At 42.9% G+C, this 26064-nt stretch overlaps 1 protein-coding gene across 1 annotated transcript in view; it reads left to right on the top strand.

Moving 5' to 3' along the window:
- The window catches only part of LOC131282835 (cGMP-dependent protein kinase, isozyme 2 forms cD5/T2), a 35324-nt gene extending 13364 nt beyond the window's left edge, over positions 1-21960 (top strand). Inside the window, exons 2-8 of the mRNA XM_058312376.1 lie at positions 13523-13742; positions 19866-20102; positions 20175-20324; positions 20397-20890; positions 20971-21096; positions 21156-21345; positions 21415-21960. Of these exons, the coding sequence (XP_058168359.1) occupies positions 13523-13742; positions 19866-20102; positions 20175-20324; positions 20397-20890; positions 20971-21096; positions 21156-21345; positions 21415-21580 (1583 nt within the window). The 3' untranslated portion in view covers positions 21581-21960. The remainder of the gene's footprint in view (positions 1-13522; positions 13743-19865; positions 20103-20174; positions 20325-20396; positions 20891-20970; positions 21097-21155; positions 21346-21414) is intronic.
- The last annotated feature ends 4104 nt before the right edge of the window (positions 21961-26064 follow it).

Genomic DNA, 26064 nt, shown 5'->3' with positions numbered 1-26064 from the left:
GGTCCCCATCTTTATCGCGCCGTGGACGATCACGCTCTAAATGGTCCAAATCGAGGGCGTGCCGAATGCGATCATAAATTTGACATTTGCGGTCACAAAATAGGTATGGTACCAACGGTGCGCTGAAAAGTCGGATGTATAGCTTCGGTAACGCTCCAAATGTCAATGGCTCAGCTCGGGAATGGTTGAACTTTAAAATGGCTTCACGACCACAATTACCCATAATTATGTACATGGCGTTGCTCGCAGAAGGTTCTTACCGACTCCAAAAAGCTAGGGAGTGTTCGATTTACACGTCAACGGCGTACGGTTCGCGGGACGGGCCGCGAAATATTTGCACTTTGGTCGCAAACACCTTACGTCCCGTGAAAAGGCTTGGTCGGTTACCTTCTTTCCTTTGTGGCCGGTTGCGATCGATTGGGCACGATCGTGACCGGGAGGGTTTGGAGTTTGACTGCTTCTGCTCACCGAAATACCTCCGTTTGCCATTTATTAAGCTAGGTGTAGATGAACTGTTCACTTGCCGTTCACTTTCGGTACGCGCGTAGGAAGTAGAAACTCCGCAAAGTCAAATCTCAAACCATCAAACTCCAACCGTCAGTCTAAACATACTCATTTCCTGCACCTAGATTTGCACTCCCATTTTTTGCCCGAACCTCACGAACCAGATATCCCACGTTCGATGATGTCTCACGTTCGCGCAAGATGGTTGTAGCAAAAAAAAAAAAAAATCAAATCAAATACAAAGACACACAAACACACGGGATTCAAGGAATACTATCGCAGAGGTTCATAATAAGTTCCGCACTCGACGTGCACAAAGCATAGTGTTGTAGTAACATTGCGATTGGAGTGGCTTCTAGCAACAACCAGTTTGAGGCGAAGTAGGAAAATGACATTTGACTGGATGAGGTGTTGATTAAGGTTCTATTGCTATCCTGCCGAGCGAATGATTTATGGATTACAGTACTCGACATGTTAATGGAAATGTGCAGTTTGCACTTTGTTTCTTGGCCACGTGTTTCTTCTTTGCGTTTGTCATTTTGCGATAAGTGCAAAACATATTAGTTGCGTTCCTTTGTAATCAATTGGAAGTGCCCTTGGATTTGTTTTATATTGGTTTTTACAGGATGCATGACTTACTATATTTACTTAGGTATAAGGGATTATACAAAACAATCCTCAATCCATTTGATTTATATTGGAACGACATATGAATAGTTAGCAGAGCAAAAATGAGAGTTTAATAAATGTTATATTCGTGTTTTACATTTGATTTAGTTAGAAAATGTCAGTATCTTAATTTGTTGGTTTCTTCGAGGTAGCATTAAAAACGCAATTACCCAACATGGCTATTCAACTAGAACAGAACAGAAACTCTCTTTGCTGGCAACTAATGAAACTTGTGTTGCTTAGCGTTCTCCTAACACGTGTTTGCTAATGCTTGCCAATGTGTTTACTTGGGGTTGATTGAAACACCTTGACAGAACAAACGGCTTCAGCCATAACCTACTTTCGGCTCGTTGTGTATCGTGCTGCGGCAATCATAAATATTGCTCGAGCAGCCCATAAACCGCCGGAACAGAAGCAGAACAGCGACCGATCGATCGGTGGGAGGTTCCACGTGCGTATGCTGCCGGTGTGGCCAGATAAAAAAAAACCGTTCGTTCTCCGCCCAAAGGGGGTTAATAATGCAGAAGGTTTGAAGAAGGTGGAAGAAAACAGAACCGAAATAACATCAATGGGCGAAAACATCCGCGGCGCATCACTTACAGCCCACTTCTTCGCTAAACGGTCGCGCCAATAAAGCAATTCTCGCACGGATTGCCAAAACGGCAAAACGGTCACGCTGGACCGAGCCAGCTGGGAGTTGTTTTTCTGACTTCTTTTCGGGAAAGAAAACCACCGCGAAGAAGCTGACCCGAACCGGTGGACCCCGACATTGTTGTTTGCGTGTGGCGGTTGGCTCCCCCGCCCTCCCGGGCGGAGAAGACACCGTTGCAGTCGAGCGTTGGAAGCAACAGAAACTAGAGTTGTGTAAATCTGATTCAGATTCATGAATCTGAATGAATCTCTGCCTTATAAGGGATTCATGAATCTTTCGTCGAGAGATTCATGAATCCTAAAGACATACCAACTAATGAAAAGGCACCAGCCAAAAATGGGCTGAGGGACCCTTTTTTTTTTTTTTTTTTTTGGTTGCATTGTCCACGTCTATGAAAGAATCGGGGAGATTCGTGACAGATCCGTGAAAGATTCATGAAGATTCATTAAGGTTTCGAAAGATTCATTAAGCTTTGAAGATTCGAATCCGCAAAGATTCATGAATCCATCTGAATGAATCATAGGTGAAAGATTCATATGAATGAATCTCGCCAAAAGATTCATTAAGCACAACACTAACAGAAACGGTTTTCCACTCGATGGCACACGACCGGTGCGGTGGTGGCCAATTTTCCATCCACCGGAAAACTAGCCGGTGTGCTTTCATTGCTGTATGCTAACGACAGTCTGCAACCCGCTCCATCGGGGCATGGAACCGATTTCGTAGTTTGTTTTAAGGACCGGACGGTTGCTTCGCCGCTTTTTGTACTTTTTTCTCGTCTTCGTCCGCACGTGTCCATCGCACCATCGTCTTCTCCCGCGGCGCGGATTCACTTTCTTCGGCGGAAAACGCAGGCGCCTTTCGACAGAGGCGAGCCGTGAGTGCGCCCGGGCGGAACCCAACAAATGATTGATTGAACTTTGACGCAATCCCCCCCCCCCCCTCCCCCCTCGCCCCGCGTTCCGGCGTTCTGCCTCGTGGCGCTCAAAAGTGTCCGGGTGTCTAATCGAATCGAAACACAAGCAAAATGGAAGGTGCATGCATGACAGCTTCCTGACGTGGAGTTATTTTTGGTATGTGAAGAAAATGTCAATCTGCAGCTGCGGCTGATGAAAGCCTTCATGTGTGATGTTTTTCGATTTCAATGATTTATTAAATATTTAATTTGACATATGGAAATGTCATTGATAAGCTGATTTACTAAAGGTTTTTTCATAAATAATTTTGTTAACTTATTTATTTTTCCTTTTGTTAACAGATCTTGTTGCTAAATCAACTACAATACGCCCGAAAAGTTCACTGTTCTATTCTTAATCATATGTTGTATCCATACTCAAATTGTTTTAAAACTCTTCCAATTCGCTAAAACAAAATGTTTCTAGTCCACTCATTTCCACACAACTAGCCTATTGAAAATTGTAAGGCTGAACGGTTACAACCGAGTGCCAAAATTCATTGCACAAGCTATCTTGGAAAAAAATTATTGAAAAGCTTCTACACATAGTCAAATATATGTAATATTCTGAAACTTTTTAAGAAGCACTGTCATTATAAATCTCCTTTCACTATTATAAGGAATGTAATTAAATTTGTCTAGTGAACAAATAAACATGTGATAAAACCAGCAAAATTAAATTTTCACACAAGTGAAAAATCATTTAAGATTTTTCAGTAGGTATCATATAATTTTTCGTCCTTAAACAATAATTGATTTTCATTGTACCTAAATGTTTGAATTTGAATGTTTTTCCTACTTTTACCTACCTTCCCGTTTGCTCTCACCTAGTGCGGAACAGATTGTATAATTTTGTAAATATTCTGATGCATTTTACTGATTCCTGTGGTTTTACTTTATCCTTGAGAGTAACGTTACCTTTTTAAAAGGTTTTTCATTTCGCAAAGTTCGAATTTAATTATTTATAAATCGATCAATTGTTTCGGGGAATTCATCCCATCTCACTTATGAGATATTTTATACTCTGGACGTAAGTTGCTTTGGATGGTTCTGCTGTCGCATTCGTCTCATGTCGTAATTGAATTTTCACACCAGCAACCGGAGAAATTGTTACGGATTGCCCTTGTCTGAAGCCGTTGCACTTTCCACTGCTACTCGCGGGTGGCTTGGCAGATTGGGATGTTGGGAAAAGTTAGATTCCAACATTTGCATTTTCCCCTCCTTCTTGCGTATTCCCTTTCAACAACCGTGTGATTAAGTTGTAACGAACACGTACGCCCGTTTGCGCATGAACAAAGCCGGCTGATTCTGGCCAGACATCCAACACGGGTGGGTTTTTTTCTTTGCCTTTTCGCACCTTGCGCCACTCATGGGCCGCATTCTCCGCGACGGCAATCTTGCAATTTTGCAATCATGCTCGAGCGTTTTCAAGCTTCGGTTTTGCCGTTCGCTTTTAATTTCATTCCTATTGAGCAGCTTTTCACTTTCCAGCTCGTCGAGTTCGGCTTCAGGTTTTGCATTTTATCAGAAACTTCACCTGAAATCAAGAGCCCCAACGATGCCTTTGAGCGATCATCACAAAATGCCCGTTTGCATAACGTTCCCTCGCCCAAATTGATAAACGGCGATGCACGAAAAATGTGTAGCCGGTTTTGTTCGATTGGCACGCGCCTGTGGGCGAACTGCAATCGGTCTCCGTTCGGTTTGGGTGGTGCATCCCACGGTGGGGTTTCCCCCCGAAATCGTTCAGTTTTCTAACATGCCGATTGAAAGAGAAAATGGGAAAAGTACTGGGACAAGCCAACGTGCGCCGACGCAGAAAGGAAAAGTGCACTCCAAACTCACTCCCAAAAAGGCGGTCGATCTTTGACTGCGGTTTCATTTCGTCCTCTCACTTCAAAACCGTTCACGTCGGGCCTGCAACGGTAATTATTTCGAATTTATCGCGCGATATCGCCCATTTGAATGCGTATCAGATCTCACTTTTCCACCGTGCGGGGGGGTTTGTGTTTCGAAATGTGCCTCAAAAGTGGCGCAATTTACTAATTATGATTGCACGGCCGGTGGCCCTTGGGGGAAGGTGTCTCAAAGTGGGCATCAATTACGATAATCCGGCGCGCCATCGACAATAACGTTGTCGCCCGAGGCTTCGCTGATGAAGAAAACCGGAGCAACAGTGGGTTTCCATCGAGGGGTTTCTTTTTTACCTATTTCGCTTGTCCCACACCGATTGCACACTGCACTCAGTGCAATCGAACGTGAAGTGAACGTTTCAATGCTCGTGAGAATCGAATGTAAAGTGGTTTAAATCGTGAGCACCAAAAAGGCTCTACTCCGATAATGCTTTATTTGAATAACAATTGAACCATTGGTTCAGTATCTCTTAAAACACTGTTTTCCACATGATATTTCTATCACCGAACATACTCACCAACATGAATAAAACCCCTTCAGTGAAAGGCGTCTCGGAGATGAGGCCCTTGAAATCTAGGACATTGCCGTAATTTTCGCGGCTTCCTGAAATCAATCTCCGGGTCGTTTAACGAACGCATCCCCGTCCCAATGTAAACCCCCGTTAAAGTACCCTCGTTCAAGTGTCCTCCAGTTCCACAACCACGGAAGCAAGTCGCTGTTCCGTAGACCCTCGAAAAACGCACCATAATCGAGCAGGTTGAATCGCGGAAGCGAAGGTCTAAAATGTAACCGTTTGTGCACGGGTCCTACTTCGGCTCGATCTAACTCGCCTCAAAACAACCCGGAGTGAAGAAAATCAACAAGTCATACACCGAAAGCGAATGTTGAGGGTCGTTGCTTAAAACAATTTTCTCGAGCAATTGATTTCGAGACAAGCGCGCCGAGCGTGCGCCAATTTTCTGAAGCTGTCCCAGATCGGCCGGCCGACCGGGCGCTGGTATGTCCCAGTGCCCCAGAAGACGCAGCCTCTGCGGCAGTATTTCGGGTTGCCAAAACCGGCCTCCCCAAACCCGCCTCCGGGTAATTGCGCCCGAAGTGATTGCGCAGCGTAACGACACCCAATCGCTGGCGTGGAAATGATGGTTGGTTTTAGTTTCTCGTCAAACACATACACCATGAGTCGCTGGAGGGAAGCTGGTGGCCGTTTCGTTGTCAACCAACACGAATCGATCATCTAGCACGCGACCCGTAAGGTCGACGCAGTTCGCGAAAGATGACCACGATGGCCACCCCTTTGTTGATCGAAGGAAAAAATGGTTCCTTTCGCCTCAAATGAAGTCAAACAAAGAGAGGAAAATCGGACGCGTCACCATTTTTCCACGAGCAATTGATTGACTTCCACTGGCCGCCGGGCGCATGGCGTTGGAAAGTGTCCAGCTAGTCGCGCGCTTAATCGCTGATTCAATTCCTCCATTTTACTGCATTCGATCTGCGCGGACACCGAAGCATCAATTTGCCCCCTTCAGGAGTAATTGTTCAGCGGTAATGATCTTGATGGCATCGCTTGGACCTGGCATAGTTTTCCGGCGAATCTCTTCTTTCTCTTTTATTGCGAAGGGACGATCGTCTAGATAGGGGTTTTGCCATTTCTCGTCATAATTTCCTGGAAAATTGGCTTAACTAACGTTTGAAAGAAATCTGCGAACCCTTTTTGTGTCGAGCCTTATTTTTTTTCTACAAGCTTGAAGGAAAATGGATGCCCAAACCGGATCGCAACACGGGTTAAATGAACCGCATAATTCGTTTTCAATCGTTTCACAAGGTTGAAGAAGCCGGAGAGTTTCAGTAGTGTTCTTTTCGTTCGGGATTTGTGTTGTGCTTCATTTTAGTTTGCTGCTTTATGCAAAATTGGGTCAAGTAACCTTTCCTTCTCGGAAGGGGACTATGGGACCCCGAAACGGAGGCGTATAGTTACCCGTTGACGCCGCAACCTTCAAGAACCCGGCAATCCGGGTGACTCATAAGTCGGTAACCAAAGTGACTCATCCTCGTTGGGAAGAGAGATACAAAGTTTGCAAGCAACTTCGAAACTTCGCAGAAAAAGGAATCCATTACGGCAACACAAACTGCCAACTGCGGAAACATGAGAAATAAATATCGCACCGTCGCCATTTTGCATGTCGTAAAACATTCACGTTTCGGTTTCGTCCGATCGGGAAAGGGTAACATGTTTCTCTCGATCGTCTTCCGTCTTCCGACTGGACGATGTTGGAAGATGCGCCGATCCTCTTCGATACGATCCGAAAGGTCTTCGAATTACTTAATCAACTTGTATGTCACGCCCGAGTTGCTGCGTACCGGGGCTGGGGACGGAAAAAGTGGCGAGGGCAACGATCGCAAACAAATTTGTAATAATTTATGCCGGTACGTCGTTGGCAATAATGGACGTTGTGTTGTGGTTGTTAGTGTTAGGAAATTTTTTTTCCATTCATTTAACATGTTCATGTTTGTCGGTCAAATTCGAACGGATTGTGGTCTGAGCAAACACAAGTTTCTTAGGTAATTTGAATTGCAACAATGAGTAATGGGCATAAACATCATGAATTATTGTAACTTGTTTTGCAAATGATCTACATTTTATGGGAAAATGTTGATAGATTGTTTCTCCCCTAAAAACGATCGATCTGTTAAAGGTGTATTTCTTTCGGTATTTCCAATATTTTACCGTAGTGTTCGCGCCATTTTTTTAGCCATGTTTATTGATAACAGAATAAGAAAGTTCTTATGTACAGGAACCGGTTTCACAGCTATTTTGGTTTGTATCTTTGTCTATTTTCATGGTTTTAAACTTATTGTTTCACTTGGGATTTCTTTTTCAATATAGATTTCGAAAAAAAAAACTCAATGTGGCTTTCAATTAATTTGGGAAAAGGTGCCAATAAGTATAACATTAATGCAGCTAACAGGATAAGGATACAAAATATACACAGAAAAGTGATAAAATCGTAAATCCCTTCAAAAATCAAATGTTTGGCAAAATTAGTCAAACTTACTGGGGAGATGATGTACATTGGTAATATGATACACGCAAAAAAACGGGAGATAGTCAATATCTTAAACCTCTTTAATCGCAGTAAGGCTGTGTGGTTTTCAGTTATACACGATGAAATGGAATAATTGCTTCAGCAACAACTCATCAGCCTTCTTCTTGAGTGTAATTGAATAAGAGCTGCTTTTGAGCCCTTAATGTTGGCCGTTCGGCTCGACTAAACCTAATTCGCACGATCGCTTCCCAATTTCAGCATCATGCGGGATGCGAGGAAACCCCATCGAATAGGGTCTGGAAAAACAAACAGAGTTTCTTAAAGCTTCCCAAACTCCACTGGCCTACTTCGTCAGTACTAACAAACAATTGCGTTGAAGAATAGACACTCGCTTCCGAAAAATAACCTCTCCACATCCAGAAATCAATCCAACGCCGGGGAAACGAACCCGAACGGAGTTGCCGGCTGTACTTGTGCTTGCTTTTCTTTCTGGGCGGAACAACGGATCGGAAAGTGTACGGTGAAATGTGGCTGAAATTGCATACGAACCACGCAGATCTAGCCGTACGTACTTAGCAATTCCGCTTCCGATGGATGGGATCGATGAATGGATGTACGGATGGATGGGCATTTAACCCAGTTGCGCTGGGAAGGGAATGGACTGGTGATAGACTTCCTCGAGCTGAACGATGATCGAACCTTCTCCCCTTTCCATTCCATCCGCCTGTCGACAGATCAATGCTGACGAAAAATCCGTCAATGGAACTGTTTTCCGGAGGTATGATTAATTTTCTCCCGACCTCTAAACCCGTCGAGATTCACATTCATCCGTTCGGGGAGGGAGGGAAAAAAAATTGAATGAGAAATAGCCCACCCCAGCAATCAATCAAACGGGGGTTTTTCAATAGAACTGTGAGGGCAGCTTCTGTTCGTCTCTTTCTCGTTTGCATGAATAGATTTAGATAATGCCTTAGCACTGGCGTTAACGATAGATAATAGCACAAATAAAGCATTTTTCATCGTTACCAGTGAACGGGTTTTTCTTTTCTTCGCTAGAACAGCGGGGGAAAACATCGCTGCACCAATAAGTGTGGTGAACTTTGCCGACCTGATTTGTTTACCCTTTTCTTTCCGTGGTTAATTTGGGTACTTTCCATCATTCTGATAATGTTTTTCTCGTTTTTTTTTGTAACTTGTATACCTTTATTATATTATTTTTTCTTTTTAATCCCTTGTACATCACTTTTTTACTTTCGTGGAAGAAATCCATATACCCTGTAATTTAAAAAAACTTTTTAATCTCATCTTGTACAAGGCAAACCACACTTTCGGAACCGCATTGCTCGCTTCGGGAAGGGTCGTAGGTATATAATTAAAATGTGTTTCCATCGGAAAATCACTTTTGTTTCCGAAATTACCTTCACTGACCCGCTGACACGTACTCGGCCTTTAAATGTTGTGCCCTGCGTACGAACTTTCTCCTCTGACATCGATCATCCCATTCGCCTGCAGCCTCCCATAATGTCGGTTAGTTGCGCAAGCCAAATCCGAGCCTGTGTATGTGTTCGGGATAAATATTGCCAAAAAAAAACACGAAACATCTGTCATCGTCAACCGACAAATGTTGGGCAATAATTACAACGTTTGCCCGCGGAGAAATGAAACGGCATTCAACGTAAAGGGTTTTCCATGCAGCGAAGAAAAGCCTTACGCGGGCAGAGCTCCCAAAAACTGATGGGCCACAATCGATGGGGGTACGCATCTGGATCCTATTCCTACACGAAAACAATAAAGAGGTTCGGTAATGGACGGAGGCAATTTTCTTAGCGAAAGAAAAACACACTATCCAGTGACCGAACGCTTCGAATGGCAAAGAAAAGCGAACATCACATCAGCGTGGAGTTGCGAATAATTTTTGTAGGTTAATTGCAACGTCCCAGCGAGCAAAATGTTACGAAGCGGCGTGACCTTAAGGGGGTGGCAAAAAAGGAAAAATAAAACCCCCAATACACTCGCAAGCGAAAGAAGCACCCGTTTGGAACGATTTCAGCATAACCCTTGGTGAAGCGGTCGAAAATTGGAGTCGGCAAAGGTGAACCATGATGTCGCCGAGGGTAAATTTGTCATCGACGATGACAAAACGGAAAACATGGGACACTTAATGCAACTGACCGCAGTTCCGCAATCCATCAGACACACACAAACACCGTAACGGTCACCGCAGACAGTGGCATTTCGTTACCATTTCCTTGTGGCACCCGCCGATGGTGAAAACATAGCGTTAAGCAGCAAACCTTTTACGCAATCGTTCGCACATTCGGAAAAAGGAAATAAAGTAAAATCAACCCCGGTTGATGGTCACCGGTTTGTGCGACATCACAGCTGATGCGAAAAAGCAAATGTCCACCCGTGTCATCCGGGCTTTGCCATTTTGTCCTCTCCTTCTGCGTCGGTGATGATCGGTTTTCCTCCGTTTGCGGTTGCAGCATCTTCCGGCATCGCGCTGTTGGTCGGCAGAATTGTGGAAAAACCACATCGAGGCGTAACGCATTTGTCGAACCAGGTTGTTTGTGCTTTGTTTTGGCGTGGTGATAAGATATGTTTCCGCTTTCCGCGACCAAAACGGTACCATCGTCCATCTCTTGGGGCATATTTGTGATCTCTCAAAGAAGAGGATGTTGCTTTTCCGGGCAAAGTTAGTTATAAACAGTCTCTGCATGGATGTTTTCCAGTTTGTTTATCACCATTTAATGGTTGTTTTTTTCCGTTTTTCCACCCTGTGTTCACACGTGTAGAAAACAGGTACTACGCCATTTTAGATGTACATCTCTTGTTGTTCCATGCCTTGACTTTATTATGCACCTGTTTTCCAACCCGTGCACCATAAACTCCCGGCCGGTCGTTTGTTCCAACCCCGTCGTTTTGTCGTCGTACGGGAAAACAAAAGCCGTCGCTCAAAACGTGCCACTCTTCGGGCCGGGGATGCCCTTCGATCACGCGTGCTGACGGTCAAGTCTCGGCCGACGACGATCGAGGAGGTGCAGTGTTGCGCAACCGAGGGTGGTGAACACGTTTTCAAGTGCAGCTCACCACCGTTATGAGGGAAAGGCGCGGCCGGGCAGACCCCATTTGCATGCCATTAGATGGGAGGGTGATTACGGTGGCGATGGTAAGGCAAAGGGGGGTAATTAACTAATCCACACACGCACAACGCGTGACGACGGTTTCTAGCGGGATCGCGGGTCGATCGTTCCGGAGGGTCCGATGCATTCCTGTCACCTTCAAAGACAGCTTTTCTATGATCGAAGGCAAAGTTTTTCGCATCATCGATTGGTGACAGGTGACGATGATCGATCAACTTGAACCTTCCCGGATGTCATTGGGATGATTGTAATTGACAACGTGCATACTGTACACTATCACTATTGCATTCCATTTGTTTCAGTTCGCCTCCGTCCGGAAAATTACGAAAATGAATATTATTTACATTTATTTTCTTGAAAGCAGGACCGTGTCTATAACTATGGAGAGTTATTCAACACATTTGTGTGTTGTGGAATAGATTATTAATTTAGTTGAAAAATTTATGATGATACTCAATTCAAATTTATCCACCAAGATTTATCAGCAAACATGTGTAATGTGCCTAATGAAAAAAAATAATTCTCCAAAAAATCGGTGCACGCATAACACCCACATAGTATAACATAACAAAACCCTCCACTCAAACACTGCCGAAGGGTTATTAATTAGGTTAATTCGGCTTATTAAAAACTACACCCTCACTTTAGGGCTTTCCCCATCAAGTGCAACCGCACACGCTTAGGTAACGTTTCATATTTTGTTCATCATTAAACTTCGAAAAAAGAAAACGAACCAAACCGACCCCTTTAAAACGTGCCCCATGGAGCATAACGCATGTGTTTGCATGTGTGTGTGTTTCGTTAGTGGACACACAAAGGATTATGGCATTGGTGTGCAAGAAAAAAGAAAAAGCATTTGATTGGTAGCGATGGAAGGGTGAAAATAGAATTTTGTAGGCTCCCCTTCTTTGTTTTCCCACCACACAAATCACTGCGCATGTGTGTTAGATGGTTATGTTTTGCGCTCCCCCTCACCGATTGCTTCATGTGGAGCATCTTGTTTGCGATTAATCAAATACAAATGCCGGAGAATGTTGCAAAAATCGGATCAATCGCGGGCAATGGTTGGTTCATCTTTGCGTCCCGCGGGTTCACCACAAAATGGCTCCGGCGCGCGTTGATTTATGCTGAGCTGATGTAACGGAACGATCTTACATTTGCTACAGCGCCGGCCCGAGGGAGGCCACACACCGGAGGTGACCCGGGGTGGTGAAAGGTGCGATAGGTAATTGCACTGTTTGCACCATTTTGTGCCAATTTCGCCAGTGGTCACAAATTTTTCTCTCGTTTGTGCTACCATTTTATTTATGTTGCAAACCACTCCCCGGGGGTGGTTGTTGTTTTTTACGAGCTGTAAATTGTACCATCAGGGGTGTGCGAGTATGTGTTTCTGTGTGTTGTGGCTTCCATCGTTTTGCTAATCGTTACAAATTGCGTCGATGAAATTGCGAAAAAGAAAAATTTCAATTGTGTCGTCGGCTGCCTAGGGTGGAAGATATTGCAATCGTTGGCTTTGATCATATCGTTTTCATTTATTGCAATAGCTTTATGGTGATGCAAACAATGTGTTTATTATGAAGTTGTAAACTCAAGTATTTTGAACTTTTGTGACTTATTGCAATCACGCTACAACTACTTTTGAAATACATTGTACCTACCGATCACTTCCACTTCTTATTGAGTCAGACTTAAAATGCCTATTAATCGTACAAAAAAATGGCCACAAAACAGGATCCAATAAGTCAACTCTTTTCTAATCGCTTGAAGCGCATTCCTTCTACTCTATTAAGGATCGCTTCCGACGATTAGTTCCTTCCCTTCGATGCAGGGCTAATAAAATTTCCACACGTTTCCGCTTCCTCGTGGTACGGGCTGTCGAGTGTACGACCATTTCCCTTTATGTTTTCTTCTTTTGCAACGGGAGGTTGCTTTGCGCTCAAGGGCCTAGCAGGCTGCAAAGAAAAGCAAGGCCCGGAAGAAGAGGCAAACTGGTCCGGTTCTCTGCCTAAGGAATAGGGTCGACCGGGTGGACTGCGGATGTGATTGATCCATCCATCCAGCCGTCCTACCCGTGTTCGTGTGTGAAAAACGAAAGGAAAACCGGCACGGCTGGCCCACACGGAATATCGGGCCGACCGATCGGGGTGATCAACATTTTTCCGAGATGCCTCCCGGAGATGGTTTCCGTTTGCTGTGGACAGAAGCAAGAATGTGTGACATACAACGGCACATAAAGCTAAATGAGTTCGTTCGGACCTCCGGAAGAGGGCATAGTTGTGTCGCTTTTCCACTTTTCCGTGACGTTATGTTTTGCACTTTCCCTCCAGTTGGTGTCTCAAATAAATTAAAGGTTTGTTATCTTATTTCAATTGGATTAAAAATTGATTTGGTTTGTTTTTTGTGAAATTAGGTCATTATAATTATGAAATTCAAAAAGCTGCGTAGAAAAGTATGTTTTAATTGTAATAAACTATACAAAACAGCATTGAAAATAGTTTTGACAATGTTTGAAGCGAAAGATAAATTTTTGGACCAATTAATGAATACCAAAACTGCCATGTTTATTATTTTAGTTTCCAGTTTGTGTGGTTTATTTGTTGTAAGTTTGTATATTGTAATCGCTTTCTCTTTCTCTTCACAGAGGGCCGCGTTGAGGTGTCGCGCGAGGGCAAGTACCTGTCGACGCTGTCCGGCGCCAAGGTTCTGGGCGAGCTGGCCATCCTCTACCACTGCCAGCGGACGGCCACGATCACCGCCGCCACCGACTGCAAGCTATGGGCGATCGAGCGGCAATGCTTCCAGACGATCATGATGCGAACCGGCCTCATACGGCAGGCGGAGTACTCCGATTTCCTCAAGAGGTAAGTTTACCCCCCTCAACTCATGCTTTCACCAGGCGAATCCGTCAAATTCATCATACCTTACTGGCTCATAGAGCGGAGCGTATCAGATGTGCGGGTCGAGAAAATTGGAACAATTTGTCACGATCGATCGTAATTGAAATGGTCATCGTTTATGGGGATCGTTTATTTTCAATCCCGCATTGATTCCCAATCACATCTCGCACCACTAGATGACGTGGGAATCGGTACAAAAAAGGCCCTTTTGAGTGATGTACGAGTGGCAAAGGTGCTACGTACCCGGTAATTTTTGGAAGCAAATAACAGACATTTCGTGTACAAAGATGGACGGACAGGGAACTCCTTTTATGAATAAGATCATATATTTCAGCTTCCAACCGATGAATTACCAGTTCATAAAACCTAAAAAGAAACTGTTAGGAAATTATATAGTTTATGAGAGCCTTTTTCTGACATTCATTCTGTGATGCTGAATTTTATCATCGAATCTCTTGTTCGTTGTAATATCTACAGTACAGACACCACACCACCATAACCTCTTCAAACAAAGTTTTACTCTTACTTGAGATTTGAGATACTAACAAACTACTACGAAAAGCAAAATCTAGCATTACTAGTATTTAAGATTCTGCAATATCTTTACTGTTGATGTTCGATACCGTATTGGAAACAACTCAACAATCGGTAAAATTTAGTCACTTTCGTTTCTATTTGCTAGTATCTCCATCCAAGGTATTTTTTAGCTTGAATTTACCTGTTCATAACTCTGGAAAGTATTCTCCTCAATGCGCTATATATTTATATATTTTCCATGTTTTAACGTTATTAAAATGTAACATGAATATCTTATCGGACTAGAACCATAATTTCACTTAACATAAGCACCTTCGGTATGAGGAATTTGTCGTACAAAGACTAAAACTGACTGGTAGTCATCATGGACTAGAATAAACTGTCCATAAAAAAAATAAAATCCATACAGACAAAGCAAATAATATGCTCTTATTCTATCATCAAGAATATTTCTACATATTTTTGAAATGTCTTATAAAATTATAGCTTAAATGCATGAACTAAACGACCATTTCATATGTTCATAAACTACTTCAATGGCAAACTTAATTTTTAACTGTCCGTACCATTCCATTTTGAACGTAATATGGTAGCATAATCGCAATCCCAGTACGACCACCTCCCTGGCGATCTGCAACACTTACCGACTCCTTCTTTGATACCCAATGCTTCTCCGTCTGGACTTTAATGTTTCCTGCATACTTACCCTGACTGCTTGGTCTGTTTTCTTGGTCGACATTTCACCGCTCGACCCAAGGCAAACGTTCAAAAGCTGCCTGGATTTCGCTCACGTCGCGTCGCACCAACAATCACCAACTTCCCTTTCGTTTCGGCCTTTTTTTATCTGATGGTCGAGACAACTCCCTTCGCGAGTCCACCGCTACCATGCGTTTGCTCCCAGGAAAACACCAACCGGTCCAACGACCAGCGTGGGGCACATATAAAAACGCCTGTATCCGATTTTCGAACTGGTTTCGATAAGTTGCTCCCTTGCTAAGGTAACTCCGGTTAGCAGGAAGAAATTATTATGCCGACAATTATTTTAAGACCGAGGTCTAAGATTGACGTTTTTGTAAGCGAACAATTGAGCGGTTAATTATGTGCTCCTGCTGTTTGCGATACATTCCTGAACTTGTTGCCAAACAACAATCTACCAGTGGGTAAGGAAATAAGAATCGAGTTGTACACGAATTTACAAATTAAACCTTTTAAACAGCCTTAGCCATAAGTCTATGGGTGGAATATTGCATTTCTTCAAATTTCCATTTTGATTGTGAACTCGAAGCTCAATCGTTTTCTGAAATGAGGGCATTAATAAATGAGAAATTAATTCATTTTAACGAAAGTTCACTTTCGAGCTCGGAAGTCATCCTTACATAATGGGTTCCGTTTTTCGTCCACAAGATACAGTTTGGGCGTACCGACATGATTTACGATCACACACACGATCGGTGAGGTGAAAGGATCGCGATAGGGACTGATGGCTGACGGGTCGGCTCGTCACGTTGACTAATTTATTACACGCACGTTACAACATGCCCTTTTTCGATCGAACCTTTTGTGTTTTGTTGGTCAAACAGTGTACCAAATCATCTACCGCGTCCGTAGGAACTCATCGCAACGAAAACATTTTCATTAAGTAAACCAAGGAAGCGTTAAACACAGCGTGATCGGGCAAATGTTAAAGAAACCCACCCACTGAACCTTCTCGCTTGTGACATAAAACCAGCCGAAAACAAAACCAGTTTCCTGACATAATGTCCTCGTGACGGCCGAGTTTCGCACCCACGGGCGAAAACCCAACGGCAGCATGCGGGATTTGCAATTTGCTCCATTTTGGGAAGGGTGAAAGTTGTTTCTCCCCACTCGTGCGGACAGTTGCAGTTGCTTGTGGATGATGGATGTACATTTTTACACTTCGGAGCTCCAAAATGAATCTTTTTTTCGGTGACCCTCCCTCCTGGTACTCTCATTTTCGATGCCCTATTACGCCATCGGCAGGATCTGTTGCCCTCTTTTGTGCACTCTTTGTAGTTTCCTTCCGTGCACGAAGGTGTTGGAATAAATCGGCCTCCAAATTCACCCCGAGGGAATGTGGCACGATGCGTTTTGTTTTACCCCGAGGCGACCTTTTTCTCAGCCCCAAAAACTCATCGATATTTACATCTTGATATTTTTGTCTGGAGCACACGTTCTCTTTCGACGAGGAGGAAGTTGTAATTCACTTCACAAATCTAAACACACGTGTTTTGGGATTTTTTGTTTAAAGGTGCAACATTGAACATAACTTTGTACCACTTAAACAACTTCCATATACATTGTCATGTTTGTGTAAATTTTGAATATTTTTTATTTATCTTGATGTTAGAATACAATCACACAAAAAAACAGATCACATTAAAAAGTATTTTTCATTCAAGTCTGATGCCCTACAAAAAAGTGTCAATAAACAACAGAATAACATGCATTCACATATTTTTGCGATCAAAAAGGATAAAATTTAATACAACAGTTGGTTTTCAGTGTTCCAAAAGTTGCAACACAATGTTAGATAACTTTGTATAAAGACTCGTTACTCTCTTTTAAGCTTATTATTGATAGATTGTCATTAAGTTAAATTAGTTAAAATCTCCGATACATAATATACCATTTTCAAAACAGGTAATGTAATAATAATGTTGAGTCACGAAAACAAATGTTTATCACCATGACTCTTCATGCTTCAAAGTAATTAATAATTTTCAAGTAAAAAACTAGAAACAGTTTGGTTAGCAAAATCTTTCCCATGAGTAGAACTTGCATTGGAACCGTTCCGTCTGGAGTAGAATTCGCAAGCATTCGCAATGGTCCGTCCAAGACATTTTCCCACCGGATCTAGCACGGTATCCCTCGGCTACTCTTTTTTTTTTCTTCGCTTTGCTTTCTTTTGCGTGGTGTTTTTGATGACTCTATTACGTGGAGCGCGTAGATTGGTTTCTTTTTTCCTGTTGTTGCTTGCTTAGGGTGTAGATAATCGCGATTTTTCGCTATCATAAGACTTTATTACACTTCTTTCTATCGCCGGGTAGAATACAGGTTGAGCTAAGCTTTCCTAGAGTCGCTTCCAGCTTCGCCGTCATGCGAATTACCGCTCATATTAACGATCGGCTCGTCCGAGAATAAACTGCCTCTGGTCTGAGTCTGGCCGCTAATGTTTATTCAGCGTCCCTAAGAATGAAAAACGGTAGCGAGAATCTTCATGATGTGCGTTTAAGAAGTCAAACAAAAAAGCAAATCTCGACGATCGGTGATCACCTCTTTTCGCACACTGCGGAGGAAAAACGCATAAAAGCGTGTGAAAAATCTCATTCATTCAACTCATTCATTCCAGTGGCTGCACATTAATTAACGAATTACTTCTTGAGTTGAGGTTTTTGTCTCCCTGAGTTGGAAAGAGAAGGGATTGGCTTCTGATGCAGTAGGCCTTTTCGTTTCACTCTCGTTCCCGCTATCCTCCCTTGGATCGAATTGATTAGTTAATAGATTTTCCACAATTTTCCCCTACCACCTCCGGGCGTTTTTTCTCTGTTGCCATTTTTTGTCTTTTCCCGCTTTCCCGCGGTTTATGAGTTTTCAATTAAATCATATTGCATCTTGCACCCCTCCAGGGTATGCAAGGCGAGAGAAAAGAAAGAATTGAAGAAATCGAAATCAATGCCGCTGCACAAAGGAGAGAACCATAAAACTCAGTGAGGTCTGCTGTCATCGTGCCGCCACCGGTATGGCTTATATGTGAATGCATCTTGCATAAATTATGCACAGCAGTTGCGGTGTCGGCACTCGGCAACTGTGAACTTTCATCGCGTAATGTGGAAAAACAGATGCACACAACGCCGGTAACGGATGGCGTGAGCCCAGGCATAAGGGTGATATAATTTTTAGCGATGGCCTTTTTATCTCGAGCCATTTTCATTCTATGCAAAATTGCGTCATGCCCGAGACAATGTAAAGTCATTCGTGACGACATTACATTTGATCGCTTTAATATTGGATTCTAAAAGGCCCCTTATCTGCTGGAGAGTTCTTATATCGGTTTGGGGTTTCATATAAACTGTATGTTTGCATGTTGCATAATTGGAAGTCATTTGTGTGGTATGATTTTTTCTCTATATTATTGCAACGTAAATATTGTTACTTACATAAAAAAATAGGTGATCAACCTTATTCAGAATAACTAAATGAAACAAAATGTAAATTAAGTGAAACACTAAATGAAATATGAAACTAGTCACTTGTTTTAACACAACCTTTCCAGAAGAAACTGTTTGCGGCATAATGACCTACATAGACTGTCATTAAAAGAAGACACACGATTCTCGCATGGAATATTAAACGCAATACAGAACGTTCAAAATTTCGTCTTGACTGTTTCTTGCCGCTCGTCACTTTCAGTCGTGAAGTGAATAATCAATCCATCATATCTCTTGCACATCGTCTCACTCACCGTGCATTTATGACCTTCCCGCTTCCTCCAACTTCCCCGTGTTGCCCAAAAGTGTCCGTCAAAATCCGCCTCATCATGCCATCGACCTCGCCGGTGGTTACGGTTTAGGGCATTACCCTTGACTGACTTATGCCTCCCAAAAATGTTTACCCGAGGCCTCCGGTTCCATCCGGCCATTGTGACGATGGTCTCCACCGGAGATCAGTTGTGGTTTTTTTTTCCTTGCGCTTCCATTGTGGCTTCGAAGCGTGGTTTACCGTCCACGTCCAGATGAACCTATTGGTTTTTCAACTGACCGTCCGACCAATAGGTGTTTACACAATGTTGTTCAAGGTTTCGCGCGTTCAAACAATAGTTAGTATACCGCCTGGCGTCGCCCGCCTCCCTTCAGATGGGACGTCTTTCATTGGAGATGGCAGAACATTTTGTTGATGAGTTCTTGTCCCTTACCGTAGTTTGCAAGTTCTTTGGCCTTCGTCTTCCGGAGCTAACTTAGAAAAGTTTATTATAGTTGCCCCATAAAGACAAGTATAAAGAAAGTTCTTTTCAAATTATTATCTTAAAATAAGAGAATAGTTTTTGTATATTGGAATAAGTGAAGGTAAAACTACTTCTGTTTTGGAGCAGACTGAACAATTATGATGATTAAAATCACGCCAAATAAGTAATTGGTCGCCACGGAGATTTAGGCTCTAAGTAGGGGTTAGAATACCTAACAGAGGTTCAAGCCTCAAATAGAAGTATCCCCACAAAAAAGGGGCTCAAATCCCAAAATTGGATCCAAATTCAGTCCACATTTTATCGAGTTCTTAGTCCCTGGAAAAGGAGTGCCACTTAGGCATTCGAATTACTCCTTCATTCTTCCAACTCATTTACTGTTTGAGTTCGAATCAACGTTCGGAATTGGGTTCATTGGGAATTTGGGATGAGCAATGAGACTTTTAGTCCAATATGTATTTCCTTTTTATCTATGATGTTGAAGTTATTAACTCTAGAGCTAGCTCTAAATCTCTTTTGCCCATACCGATATTTATCGAACTAATTTATCTCTTCTTGTTACCTTCCAGCGTGCCGATCTTCAAAAACCTCCCGGAGGATACGCTGTGCAAGATATCGGACGTGCTAGAGGAGTGCTACTACCAGAAGGGCGACTATATCATCCGCCAGGGCGCCCGCGGTGACACGTTCTTCATCATCTCCAAGGGTCAGGTGCGCGTGACGATACGCCAGCCGGACACGCAGGAGGAGAAGTTCATCCGAACCCTCGGAAAGGGCGACTTCTTCGGCGAAAAGGCTCTGCAAGGGTAAGGAAATCAGCGCGGGCTAGTCGCTAACCGGATAGATTTTGAGACTAACGTTTGTACCATCCATTTTAGGGATGATCTACGCACGGCCAACATCATTTGCGACTCGCCGGAGGGCGTCACCTGTCTGGTGATAGATCGGGACACGTTCAATCAGCTGATCTCGAACCTGGACGAGATCCGAAACCGCTACAACGATGAAGGAGTCAGCGAGCGGAAGAAGTAAGTGGCATGGGGTCCTAGACACCGAACGGATTGACTAATTTGTGTGGGATTCTTCCCTTTTCTCGCTAGGATCTACGAAGAGTTCCGGGAAGTGAAGCTGTCCGATCTGCGCGTCATCTCGACGCTCGGAGTCGGCGGGTTCGGGCGCGTCGAGCTGGTCCAGCTGGCACAGGACAAAGGGCGCTCGTTCGCGCTGAAGCAGATGAAGAAGGCACAGATCGTCGAGACGCGTCAGCAGCAGCACATTATGTCGGAGAAGGAGATCATGAGCGAGGCGAACTGCGACTTCATCGTGAAGCTGTACAAAACGTTCAAGGACCGCAAGTACCTGTACATGCTGATGGAGAGTTGCCTCGGCGGAGAGCTGTGGACGATCTTGCGCGACCGTGGCCACTTCGATGACGGCACCACGCGATTCTATACCGCCTGCGTCGTGGAGGCGTTCGACTATCTGCACTCGCGCAACATCATCTACCGCGATCTGAAGCCGGAAAATCTCCTGCTGGACGTGTCCGGTTACGTGAAGTTGGTTGACTTTGGGTTCGCCAAGAAACTGCAATCGGGTAGGAGGAGGGCAAAAGGGTCGCTTGCCGTTGTAGGATAGCTTTGATCATCCGTTTTCCTTCTTCTCTCCACCGAATAGGTCGCAAAACGTGGACATTCTGCGGTACGCCGGAGTACGTCGCGCCGGAAGTTATTCTCAATCGGGGCCATGACATCAGTGCCGACTACTGGTCGCTCGGGGTGCTCATGTTTGAGCTGCTGACGGGTAAACCATACATTTCCCAACGCTTCAACGATCGTTCTAACCGGAACCCCTTCCCACAGGAACGCCACCGTTCACCGGAGCCGATCCGATGCGCACGTACAACATCATCCTGAAGGGTATCGATGCGATCGAGTTCCCGCGCAACATCACCCGCAACGCCAGCGCGCTGATCAAGAAGCTGTGCCGTGACAATCCGACCGAACGACTCGGGTACCAGCGTGGTGGAATCAGTGAAATTCAAAAGCACAAGTATGTCTCCTATGCAGTTCTGGCTTCCTGGCACGTTCTTATCGCGCTCCCTTTCTTCCCTCGAAACAGGTGGTTCGATGGCTTCTACTGGGAAGGTTTGCGGAATCGTTCGCTACCGCCGCCGATCCTGCCGAAGGTGCAGAGTGTCGTCGATACGGCCAACTTCGATGACTATCCGGCCGATCCCGACGGTCCACCGCCGGATGATCTGTCCGGATGGGATGACGATTTCTAAGCCATCCGAGCATGGCTTCTCCTTCCTCCCTTTCTCTTCGCTTTCTTCCTTCTGTCGCCCTTCGTGTGTCCCCATCTCCGTATCCATTCTCCTCCTGCCCATCCTGTGCGAAATGTGTATGCATGCGATTCGAGTGAATGTGGTCTGTGTTCCTTTTTTGATGTTCTTTCCGCCAATGTGTGTCCTGCGAGTGGATGTTGTGAACGATGTAAATGCAATTCGCCCTCGCACGGGTTGGGAGTGTTTGTTTTAGTATCCCGCTTCGTTTCGTTTGTTCCAATCCATGTATTGTTGTAGTGTTTATTTTTATGTTTTACAAATTTTATCATTTTATTCATAACGAAAGCAAAATAGAGAGAGAAATAAGAATAGAGAGAAGATCGCCCGTGTATCAGATCTTTGTTTTAAAGGGAAGAAAGTGGAAACATTAGAACAAATTTGAACTCGGTAAGCGTTAGCTCGAACCTCTGTAGGAATCTGGGGGTTTGCTTCCTACTCTCTAGCCCGACTGTTTGCTTCATCCTGCGATCAATCAAATCAATGCCTCGGAACTGGAAAAGTGCTGTATAAAACATGTGTACATAAAACGGAGCACATCTGTGGTAAGCCGTGCGAGAGTGTAATTAAAATAACATGCTTTGCAAGTGATTATATAACACGCTTCACAAGCGAACAAAAACATAAACGATTGAAAATAATTTTCTTTATGCAACTGATTAGAATCCAGACTAAGAACCTAAACCGATTCAATGCGAAATAAAAAAAAGTTTATTTTTAATTGAATTTTCAGTATTGTTCGAAAGATACTGTATTCTATTCAAGCGAAAAGAAGAACAATACATGCAAAGGGTAAGTTATTGCCACCTTTTGAAAACAATACAAGAATCAAATGTATATGAAGACAATGTTCGGACGTAAATCAGATACAGTTATCAAAAATTGCGTACACAACAAACTATTGAGAATTCAGACTATCATTAAATGAAAATGATTTGGTTGAAAGATTTCACCGTTGAAAATAGAATATGTTATCCCCACGACAAACGTTCAGGTATTTCAGTCGAAAGCGCCGTAATTAAAGATACTGAAATAGCAACACTATTTCGTGGATAAAAAACCACGCACATCCGTAAAGAATTCGGTCTCGTTTGATTCTGGAGTTCGGATGAGCATAAACCGATTTTAAGGGATTACATCCGGCAGTTCATGGATTCTTTTCTTCAATAAAATGAAATACTGGCGGCGATTGATTTTTCTTCCTTCAGCTGCTCTTTACATGGGTTTCAGACAAAAATGACACAAGATACCCTTACCCATGCTGGAAAACCTAGCCAATCTTTATCTAGCCGACATAACAAATTTTCTGCATTCACAAACTTATTCGCTAAATTGAAAGCTCTTCAAACTCGTTAGATTAGAAATGTATTCCCAAGTTCAATTCAAAGCAATCTTTGATTGTTGGAATGGCCAGAAACACTTTTCACTATGCTGATGAAACTGGTTTGACCAGTTCGCCCGCAGCCTCATCAATTCCATTTACCAAATTCCTTCCACAGAGAGCAAAACAGCACGATTTTGAAATTCTCGACACATAACACCAACCAAATAGAACATAAGCCTGTAAAGGCTAAAGGATCCGGCATAAATTATTTAAAGACATCCATATTTTATTTACTCTTTTCTGAATAAAGTTCAAGAAAGCACCTGCTGTTGCTGGTGGTCAAAATTAAACACTCAAGAAAAATATTGGTGAATTAATGCAGTGTTCATGACGTTTAATGTTACTTCATTACTTTCATTTGTGCAAACAGTTTTCGATGTTGGATTATTGTGGATCCTGATTGTTTGTTTCGTAAACAGAGGCGCATGAAACATTCTAGGGATCTTAAGCAGTTAAGTTGAAGGCCCCTAAAACAGTACATTTAATCAAGTTCAATAATTAATGTTCATAACTCATGATGTTCTGTTCATTCTTTTTATCTAAGTGTTGTTCAATTCAGACTATTCAGACAAACAATTTCTAAACATAAGACGAGCTACCGATGCAGAATGCAGCAATGAATTTACCGCATAAATGAATATCGTTTTTTATTAATTCCCCGTTATTTTAAAACCTTTGTTGATAACCAACTGTCGAATAACATTTCCAGAATGACTAGAAATATTCATACGACATCCGCCAGCGATATAATATATGACATAAAATATGTTGTTGCTGCTTCTTAAAATCAAGAAACTTAAATGCATGTGGTTTTCCTGTTCCAATAACCAATCAGGTTATTGGATACTTTATATTCAACCAATAAATTCTATATGAAGGTGAATAGGCGGTTTTATACAACATTCAAACGGAACCACGTATATTCCCTCCTCCCCTCCTTCACCACTCCATCAAACACCACAACATTTTGAGAGCAGATTATGTACTCCAAATGAGCAACAAATATTGATTCAGCAGTAATCCAACCTGTGAAACCTGTTTTGGCAGTTAAGCATCCCGAAATGGCCACGAAATTCTTTTTTTCACCCAAGATGGCAATGGAAACATGGGAAGAACATTGTTCGCTGGCAAGTGTGGTGGTGTTATATGAAGCTAAAGATCAAAGCTGCATCAGTCATAGCTCTGACTTCAACTTGTGCAGATCCCTGTTTAGTGCCAGTGAAGAGTGTGAACATTGGGAAAAATGTCGCGTTTTAAAACATCATCATGCAGAAATCGCAAATTGCTAAACACTCCTGCCTCTTGGAGGCATATTTTGGTTGTCTTCCTGACACTGTGTGCCTGTGTGTTTGAAATTCAAGGCGATAATGATATTGCTCCGCTCATTCATAACGGCGTGGATGCAGAACAGGGGAAATGGCCATGGCATGCCACGTTGTTAATCGGAGAAGGAGTTTGTGGAGGAACTTTCGTTGACAACAACACAATCATCACTGGTGAATCATAAATATATAGTGGCAAATGTATAGTTGCAGGCAGTCAAAGCCAGGCACATAAAAATCGGACAATCTCTAAATTTTCTTTTCTTCTTCTCTAAATCTGATAACGATAGGTTTTCTTGGTACTAATATGCAGGAATGATTAGTGAAAATGCTTTATCTGTGGAAATAATGGGAAGAAACTGAAGGAAGAATGGAAACATATTTTTTTTTGTTTAAATATTTGTTTAAAATAATTTCAGAAAAAGCAATTATTTCAAACAGAAATTCAGAAAAAGCAATAATAAACAACAACGCATGACAATTTCAACGCAAACAAATGTGTAATAAAAAAACTAATTTCTTTGTCATTTGCATGGTGTCCGACATTGAATGCCTAATTCAAAATAAAAACTGGTTTCACTCGTTTCCCATTATTTCTTCATATTACCAATTTTCTAGCAATTTTTTGGATATTCGTGCAGAGGAGGATAGAAAAAACTGTGAAGCTTCGTGTCGTTTCCAAATCCAAGGATGAACTTTAATAAATTCAAAGCAAAACGATTGTCCGATTTTTGAGCGCCCGACTTTGATTGCCTGCTTACGATTGACATTCAAGAACACACCAATCTCATATTTCATAACTGTTTCAATTTTCAGCCGCTCATTGTGTTGTTAACGGTGATAATGTAAGAAGAAAATATGAGCTACAAGTGTACGGTGGCCGTAAATATAGAGATGCATCCACTAAAGGCCAACAAGAATTCGAGATGGCAAACATGATTGTCCATCCTGAGTATAACGACTCAAATTACGCAAACGATATTGCAATTCTCAAGTTAACGTCTGATATTAACATCACGAACTTCGTACGTCCAGTGTCTATTTGGAATGTTGATAGTGATGAAAATCAAATATTTGGATCGCAAGGAACCTTGATTGGATTCGGTTTGGACGAAGATGATACACTATCTGATACACTTCAAGAAGCAACGATACCTATATTGGACACACAAATGTGCCTTGCGTATGATAAAGAGACGTACGAAAAATACCTAACACCTCAAATGTTCTGTGCTGGTGGAAAAGACAATGTCAGTCCTTGCAACGGTGATAGCGGAGGAGGAATGTTCTTTAACGTCAGTGGCAACTGGTTCTTGCGAGGATTAGTGTCATTCAGCCCAATAAGACCGAACACGAATGCAACTCTATGTGACAGTTCCAAGCCTACGGTGTTTACAGACGTTACCAAATATCGAAAATGGATTTCGCGGTATACAAACACGACAACGTGGCTAAAGGATCAGAAGCCGTGCAAAGACGGTACGATTGAAAAATATACTGAATGCAACGCTGCGACTCGTTTTGAACATGGTTTCTTGCTGTGGGTACTAGAAACTGAGGAAAATGCAATGAGCATCTGGCACTTTTCCTTAAATGATGATACAGCGTTCAACGGTCGTGAAGTCCTGGTCCAACAAAATATTTCCCGGCTCGATAAAGACTGTCTAGAGGGCCGTCTCTACTGGAGCGAACGTGAAACACAATCTATTTTCAGTGCGAAG

Source organism: Anopheles ziemanni, chromosome 2 (assembly GCF_943734765.1).
Source record: "Anopheles ziemanni chromosome 2, idAnoZiCoDA_A2_x.2, whole genome shotgun sequence".
In the NCBI taxonomy this organism is placed as follows: Eukaryota; Metazoa; Arthropoda; class Insecta; order Diptera; family Culicidae; genus Anopheles; species Anopheles ziemanni.
This window is presented reverse-complemented; position numbering and strand designations above follow the sequence as displayed.